Genomic DNA, 8,968 nt, shown 5'->3' with positions numbered 1-8,968 from the left:
GTGTGATCCAGCTGGGCTGGAAGGCTGTCTGCTGGAGCTGCATGGAAAGGGCTACTGCCCTGAGGTCCCCTGGGCATCATAGCTCTAATATTCTTTGCTATTCATTTGCCTCATCCACAGGCCAATGTTCCTGTGGTGCCAGTTCAAACCCTGTCTTATAGACATTCTCTGGCAGAATTGTTCGTCGTACTGGAGCCAAGCTTGGCCCCTGTACACACGGTGCACCACCCAAATGTTATCCAGGTAGCAAAACAGGGCCGATCAATGCTCTGGGTGCCTCTCTCCCACTATGCTGGGCAATATAGAGAACATTGCAACCAGTTCCCAAATGTCCTAGGTATGAGTCTAAAGGTTCTCCTGTTCTCATCCTCCTCCTTTCTATGCTCTTTGCCTTTTTTGAACAGCTGGCGCAAACCTTTCATGAACCCTGCAAATTAATCCCCCCCCCCACGTCTGGCTGCTGCCTAGGTAGGTAAAGGTGGAACTGGCTGTCACCTTCCCTTGTCTTATGCTCATACCTTGTCCCATGGCTATTGTTTCGGACAATCCTGGCTTTGTAGTGTGCTCCTCTGTCTTCAAATAAAGATCGACCCTCGCACACCCTTAGTAAAGTAGACAAATTGGCTCGGTGCTCGATGAATGGAGGGCACGGTAACCTTCCGGTAACTAGGACAAAAAAGAACAACACCAGCACACGAGGCTTGTATCTGCAGGGCAAGCCCTTGCAAAAGATTTTTACTGCGGTGGCACCACCGCAGTAAAAATCTTTTGCAAGGGCTTGCCCTGCAGATACAAGCCTCGTGTGCCGGTGTTGTTCTTTTTTCTCCTCTGTCTTCACCCATGCTGCATTCGGGGACCTGTTGGGAAACAAGTGGGGAGGTACACCTTGGCCTGCTGCGCCTTGGGCCACCGCTGCTCCCTCCCCACTGCTAAGCTGTTGATACCTGTCCAGATACCCCCTGCTGCTGTCCCTGGGGCCAACACTTGGCGCCTCGCCAACTCCCCTCTCACGGACCTTGCTTGGGGCATTTGAGGTAGAGGAGGCATGTACCTGGGCAAACCTGCATGCCATTCAGCTGCCTTGGGATCGCCATCTGGCCCCCCTGCCCCTGCTGTGTCTCCTGCCCTGCTTTGTCCTAGTCCGACCGCGGCATTATAGGCCTGCACCACACCCTGTACCTCCCCTCCTTGTCCTGCTGAAAGTTGCTCCCCCACCGCTCCCCTCAGTGGCCCTGTCATTACCCTCCCTCCCCCCTCCTTGCTGTGGTCTGTATCTTTCCCACCAGCCTTCCAACCATGCTGCCATGCCTCTCCTGGCCCTCCATACTCGCCTGACTGCTGGGCCACGTGGATGTCCTCGGATTTTCCTCTGTGACCTGTGCTGCCTGCCTTCAACTGCGCAGTCCCTGGTGCCTGCCGCGCTGCCTCCTCCACTCGAATGATGGTCGTTCCTCCTGCCACGCTGGGATGTAGTTGATATGGCGGATGTGTCAGGCGGTGCTCCGGTGAACCGTGGCCCTCTCTCCCAGCTGCTCTGCACTTTACGGATCTTCTTTTGGGAGTTGCAGTTATCTGGGGGCTCCGTGATATGGCCCTCCATCTCTAGGTTGGGGGGGAAGAGCTGAACCAGCTTGGCAGTCTGGACCTGCGGGTTCACATGGCATGGGTGGCCGGTTGCTGCGGGTCCTGATCCGGAAGCAGCTGCCGGAGCCAGTCATCTCCCCTGCACTCCATCTCAGCTCTTTTGCGGGCCCTCAGCGCTTCCAAATTGGAGGCCATTTTTAAGCTGGTGGGGACCTTGACCTTTTACTGTGCCGTCCACCTAAAAGAGTGGCTAGCCAAGCCTCTCTATGTCTCCTTTATACCCACTCCTTCCCTTGTTAGTAAGCTGCCCCTTTACTTAAATCCTTGCGTATCCTCGGCTAGCGATGCTAAGCTGGGTCATGCAGACCCTCCTTCGACTTTGCTTCTATGGGGCTCTCATTACATGTAAAAATATATACAATTAGCATTTTGCTAGTCTTGCCACTCATATATAGCATCTTCTTACAATCAGTTTGTACAGCTATTGTCGGGCTTTGATAAATAAGCTGCAATTGTGTCAGATGCAACTCCCACACACGTCCGCAATTATGGGGGAGCACAGTAGTCGGGGTAAAAAAACCATTGCAAATTGCATTTGAAATTGCTCTTTGCAGTCTGCACCTATAAGCTTAAAGGAATTGTTCAGTATAAAAATAAAAACTATGTAAATTGATAGGCTGTGCAAAATAAAAAATGTTTCTAATATAGTTAGTTAGCCAAAAATGTAACGTATAAAGACTGGAGTGACTGGACGTGTAATATAACAGCTACCACACTACTTCCTGCTTTTGGCTTGGCTTCCACTGACTGGTTACCCTGGTTACCAAGCAGTAACCAATCAGTGACTTGAGGGGGGCCACATGGGTCATATCTGTTGCTTTTGAATCTTAGCTGAATGCTAAGGATCAATTACAAACTCACTGAACAGAAATGTACCATGTGGCCCCCCTTCAAGTCGCTGACTAGCTCAGAGTTATAGAGCTGAAAAGCAGGAAGTAGTGTTCTGGCTAATGTATTATACATCCAGTCACTCCAGCCTTTATACATTACATTTTAGCCTAACTAACTATATTAGAAATGTTTTTTATTTAGCACAGCTAATTACCCAGTTTTCATTTTCACAATGAACTTTTCCTTTAAATGACCATTATTACATTTTACCCTGCTATATTATTATCTTTTGTATTATTAGCATTGTAGAATTGAGAACTGCAAACGCCCAGAAATTTTGCGTGTTTTGGAGTTAGGCAGTCTCACACTTGACTCACCAATATAAACCACCATAGTGGAGGAACATTTTTTTCCATATGCAGAAAAACAGCCAGAAAAACACAAGGACATTTTTTCTGTGCTATAATCTCCATAGTAATAGAATCCAAGCCTTTTCAGCTTATTATCATATAGATATATGTTCATTTTGCTATATTGTTTAAGCCTACTATCACTCTAGGCATATAAATGTGGAACAATTTGCACAGAAATGTGCATGAATATTCAAAAGTCCTTCAAACAAGATTATGATTGATCATTTGGGTCTTTTTTTTTTGTTAGTGCATACTGTGAATCACGATTAAATTAGCATGTGTGAATCTGTATGCAAGTAAGTTATTCAGCGTGTATATGGATTTAATGATTTGCCAAGAAAAAAGCCTTTGAAAATTGGCACATGAAATGAGCATGACCTGAATGGCCCATTTTGAGTCTAGACCGCACTCTGTTTATCTTACATATTACAGGAAGCCGGGGCCTGTGCCATCGACATAAAAAGGGCAGTGCAATGCTATAGGGCTAAAGAGGAACATGTAAGGACATGGGCATTTCTGTGTATAAATGGATTTTCATTCATGTATGTGGCTTTGCCTTTATTATAACATAACAAAATGTGTTTTCTGTTTTAAAACTGAGAAAATCTTATTTTTGATGTTAGTCCTTATCTCCAACTTTTTCCACAATTTGTTGCTGAATATTGTTCATTAACATTTGCACAATTTTGTAAATATGCCCTACAGACATTGTACATTAACCACCTTTAGTTCATTGACACTCTTATCTACCATTCCCTCTATGACAACAGCAATAATTTCTTTTGGTTTTGTCACCAGTTCCCAAAAGGTTTTTTTTTACTCAAAAATGTATTTTCTATTATTAAAGATGTCATAACTTATACTTGACAGATAAACTACTGTACAGTAAAATGTAACAGCTTTTTATATGTAGCAATCTTTTCTTTTTTTTTTGCTTTTTCCAGTGGTCTGAAGATGTCAATTTTACAAATTGGTTTTGAAATGAACTCTGACCAGATAAGTATTACAACCATTAATAATCACATGTGGTCATTACTGTGCCATTTGGTTATGCCCTAAAACACAGATTTATACACTTCTAAAAAGAGACACAAAGGAATCAACTCTTCCTGTGTTTAGCACAGCTAAATTCATAGAGGCTAGAGGTGGGTGGCATGTGGTTGCTGCCGCAAGGTGTAGAGCACAATAAGGGGCAGATTTATCAAGGGTAAAAGTGAATTAGAGGGAATCTTCGAAGTAAAAAAAATGTGAAATTCAAAGTAATTTTTGGATACTACAACTAAAAATAGTTCGAATATACGACCATTCGGTAATCGAAGTACTGTCTCTTTAAAAAAACTTTGACTTCAATACTTCACCAAATTAAACCTACCGAAGTGCTATGTTAGCCTATGGGGACCTTCTACAGCATTTTTCTAAGTTTTTGAAGTCGAAGTAAAAATCATTCGATCGTACGATAAAATCGTTCAAAACGTTCAAGGATTTAATCGTTAGATTTTACTTTGATCGTTCGATGGCCAAAGTCAATGAAAAAAAGTTGGAATTCGATATTTGAATTCGAAGTATTTTAATTCGATGGTCGAATTTCGAATTATTTTTAACTTCGAAATTCGACCCTTGATAAATGTGCCCCTAGATGTACATGAGCACTAAGGGCTGCAATTGTGTGTCTCTTAGTGCTCTTGTACTTATCTCAGTGGCATTAATAAAGAGCTTTTAATCCCTTATAGTTTCCAGCAGAACATGAGTTCAATGCACACTTGTATTGTTACATGAAATGAAGATAACTGTGCTTTATTTATAGATTAAATATGGTGCTTCCAAAAACTAGAAAAAGGTTTATTTTGTATATGTATATTATACAGCATGGACAGATGGATATTATTCAATGAATACAATTATTAAATTCCAGAATCTTGGAGAATTGTGAACACAATTTACTTATAAATCTGTTATCCATATTATGCAAGCATTAGAATTCAGTTAGATAATACAATATGTTGCTGTGTTTCACCATACTATCTCTTGGCATATTGAATCAAATTATTAGCAGATGTAGAGCCACTACAAAAACTGTTTCTCCCAACTGGGTTATAAACTCGTCATGTAAATGTGTTCATGTTGCTTTTAAATCAGTTCATTATTGATAGCATGTAAGCCAAAAGAAAAAAAACTTAATTTCAGTGCTGAAAATGTATTTCCCCCTAAAGACTATTGGTCAATTGTACAACTGGGGAAAGATTCAAATGAAAAACAAAGACACAAACCGCCATGTTTTAGCACTTTGCACTCTGTCCCATACTTAGTACCCATATGTGCCATTCTATACCCTAACCTGGTCATCGGTAGTCATTAAGTAGAAGGCTTCATTTTACACCTTGCATCTTGCATAAGTAAATGACCCCTCATAAGTATACAAATACAAAAAAAAGTAAACCACTTCATTTTTTATTTTTCATATCAAACAATTCAGTTCACAAACATTGCTACATTGCCTGACATAGTGACATATAAATGAAATGATCATCTTGCAGATGCTGGCTGTGTCCCAATTAAATGATACAGGCTCTTTTTTTCTTCTGTGTGGTAGGATGCCACACTGGATAATTTAGACATTAAGGCACTGAAGAACTTGGTTCCCTTTATATATTTCCCCCCTTCGGAAACAAACAATAACTCTTAGGAGTAATATCAGAAGGTGACCCAATTCCTGCAGTGATTTATTGCACTATAGCAACTAGCAATCCTTGCTAGACTATAGACATGACAACATACTTCTAGCACAGATAATAAATCTTTGCCTCTCCATGACTTGCTAAAGTACAACTGCTGTAGCATAATGAAGCCCCTGGGTACTAGAAGCTGTACTATCCCTAGGCCAAGGATATAAAAACTGTAGCCCATAAAATGATGTTGCAAAACTATAAATCCCAAGATCCCAAAGTCTGAGTGGTAATTCTGGATAAACAATTTTTGTAGGGCCACAATTTTAACATCCCTGATCCTGGCAACACCTGACTTCTCGCTGTCAGAAAAGGCTGGGGGGTTGTGATGCAACATAAACTGGAGAGACACAGGTTCCCTAACACTATATTTTTACAAAATATAGTAGCTAGTCAGTGCTTCTAAACAACAACCCAAATTCATTTTGGTAAAGCATTAAACTTAAATATGTAATATCCATCTTTTATTGTGTTTGTGAATACAACAGAACCAGTACTATAAAATAGAACTTACTTAACATTCTTTGTCATAGAGCTGCTCCCTATCTTAGTGTAAATTAACTCTATATTCAACTAGAGTAGAAAATGCATTTCTGTCCCAATCTTACTAACTGTGTTGCATAGTCCAAACACAGCACTGCAGTTAAAATCCAGTCTTATAATATATGAGAGCATCTTCATGCTCCAGATCTGAATATGTATATTTCTGCCTGTCTAAAACTTTCAGGTCTCCTCAGATTTATCTTGGGTCTCTGCTGGTGCCTCTGCTGAAGCTTCTCCTCCACCTTCTGCACCTCCATCTAAGTAAATAAAAATTGATGTTAGTATACTAGTTTATCTTGGAGCTAAGGAGTATAAAGACAGGCAGATGTTTGCTGCCTACTCTGATGTGTTATGTTATAGAATACTGATTGGGCCTTAAATGTAGTCCACAAGTAATAAGAATATAGCCCCCCCCCCATGTGATTAAATCACTGGATTGATCTGATTTGAGTGTTTGAACAGGATAAAAATTAAACTTCTTTGGTGACTTGGCAAAACAAGTACATCTAGTAATGAAGGCCTCTGATAGAGTAAGAATACTAGAAGCTCAAATGGAGCAGCCTTTAAAAGCACACTTTTAACAACTGGATTCAACTTTTTTCAGCGGGATTGGGTTTGGCTAAATTCAAGTGCCAGGCCAAAACGAATCCAAAGCCTAAAAATCATGTGACTTTTTGTCAACCTTTCTTCCTTGCCTAATCTGCCTATGCAAATTAGGGTTCAGATTCAATTTGGGATTCGGCTAAATCCTTTTGTAAAACTATTTGATTCCATCTATCCTAAGCAGAACATGATGCATCATATGTAGATGACGAGTTGAAAAATGAGCCACAATGGACTATAACAATCTGCTGCTTTTGTGTTTAATTGTTGTTTTTCATTTTTTTTATTAGACTGAGACAGTTTATGTAATGGCTGAATGAAAATTCAATATTAATTGCTGCAAATTGTAAAAAAAATACAACCGTGTCATAATTTATGGATCTGGGCATTCTTTAATAGGAGATGCACTCAAAATGGGTACAGAATGTGTTTCATTCTCTCTGTCTGGCTCCAAAACATTTTTTTGTATCAAAATGGCATTCATCACTGTAAGTATAAATCCTGCCTTTGTCACATGCTGAGACTGTGTATGGGCATTAAATAATACATAATAACACTCTCTAAAGACAATAAGGTTAACTTAAAGTACATTTACAAAATGAAACAACAAAAGCAATGCATTTACATAATAAGTCAATATGATGGAAAGAACAATATCTTTAATAATAACTATAGATTAAAACACAGTAGAAAATGTTATAGCATGGAGGGAATTCTTGCAAAGTGTGGAATTTAAAGGAACAATAACAACAAAAAAATCAAAGCATTTTAAAGTAATGAAAATATAGTGTTCAGTTGCAATGCACTAGTACAACTGGTGTGTTTGTCTCAGAAACTCTACACAAGTTTATATAAACAAGCTGCTGTGTAGCCATGGGGTCACCCATTTAAAGCTGAAAATGGAGAAAAGGCATGTTACACAGCAGATCACAGATAAGCTCTGTAGTATACAATGGGATTCGTCAGAACTTGTCTGTTATCTACTGTGTATCCTGTGCTTGAATTGCTGTCTAAAAGAAAAGAAAAAAGGTGCTCCAGAGTTTCAAAACATGGTGATTGTGCTCAAAACTGCACTTTATTTCTGTACATGGGTAAGTGCTAAAAGCTTTTTACATTTTTATTCTGGGTCTCATCCAGTGGAGGAATTTATGGATGCCTTAATCAACTAGGCAGAATATTACCAGCATTCTCCTACAAATTAGCATTTATTGGAATAAACATGTGTACCTTTCTTTTTCTAATAAATTAGATGGGTCTGTCAGACCCAGTAAATATGACAGCAAAGTTCTTTAATTTCCCAAAAAGATTGGGCAAAAAGTTCTGGTTCACAGCTTGATATAGGAGAACCAATAAAATATTTGTACGTTGTACATCATGAAACAACTTTGTTAAACTGTGGGAAGTTTGACACTAAAACAGGTGCACATAACACAAAATGCATTTAGGCATTACAGTATATGAGCTTGAATTAAGATTTGGCTGCATTTTAATATGATTGCTATCAGCTTTTTCTTTGCATTTATATTAAAGCAAATGCTTGATACCTTGAGATAAAGAGAGCTCTGCTAATTTCTTTGGGAGGTCCGAGGTCTCTCCTCCAGCTGGGGAACCCAAAATATCTGGTAAGGCATTTCGGCGACCAGCTCTTCCTGATGCTGCAAAATCTGTGACCCCAGCTTCCACATCAGTCATTTCTGGCATCTGTCTTCATAGCAACATCTATAGGTGAGCATATATAAAGTACATTTTATTATTTTTATATGTATTCATATTTAGAACACCTGTCTAGTCATATTACCCTAGGCATAATAGGTTTTTGCATTAGCGACCTGAATGTAGTGAAGGTGGTTTTATGATTTTTTTTAGAATTTTATGCAGAAACAGTGGTGTAACAATCTCAGTTAGTAGAGCAGGCAATGATTTAAGCTGGTAGGGGAAGGGCAGTAGGGTTTGGTACTTTGCACCAAGCCCCACCAAAGATTTTTTTTGCAGTAGGGACAGGCACAGATTAGTTACACCACTGCATATAAAGACTCTGTTAAGTAACTCAAGGCCAGATATTCAGCTAGGACTAACTTCTGGGTGTACAGAAAAGTGAGTGTAGAGAAAACATAGGAACATAAAGAAGTTGAGATAAGAGGAGAAAGCATAATGGAAGTGTCAGTAGAAGTTAAGAAAGAATGGAAATGAGGAGAAAAAAGAAAATGGGGA

General features: G+C 39.7%; 1 protein-coding gene across 3 annotated transcripts in view; it reads right to left on the bottom strand.

Annotated features, from left to right (window-relative positions):
- Positions 1 to 5,320: 5,320 nt before the first annotated feature.
- The window catches only part of pkib.L (protein kinase (cAMP-dependent, catalytic) inhibitor beta L homeolog), an 82,239-nt gene continuing 78,591 nt past the window's right edge, over positions 5,321 to 8,968 (bottom strand). For all 3 annotated transcript variants that reach the window (XM_018263212.2, XM_041562850.1, XM_041562851.1), the window contains exons 2-3: positions 8,302 to 8,476; positions 5,321 to 6,411 (exon numbers count right to left, since the gene is read on the bottom strand). In XM_018263212.2, coding sequence (XP_018118701.1) covers positions 6,335 to 6,411; positions 8,302 to 8,458 — 234 coding nt within the window. In that variant the 5' untranslated portion in view covers positions 8,459 to 8,476 and the 3' untranslated portion in view covers positions 5,321 to 6,334. The remainder of the gene's footprint in view (positions 6,412 to 8,301; positions 8,477 to 8,968) is intronic.

This window comes from Xenopus laevis, chromosome 5L, assembly GCF_017654675.1.
Source record: "Xenopus laevis strain J_2021 chromosome 5L, Xenopus_laevis_v10.1, whole genome shotgun sequence".
Taxonomy (NCBI): Eukaryota; Metazoa; Chordata; class Amphibia; order Anura; family Pipidae; genus Xenopus; species Xenopus laevis.
This window is presented reverse-complemented; position numbering and strand designations above follow the sequence as displayed.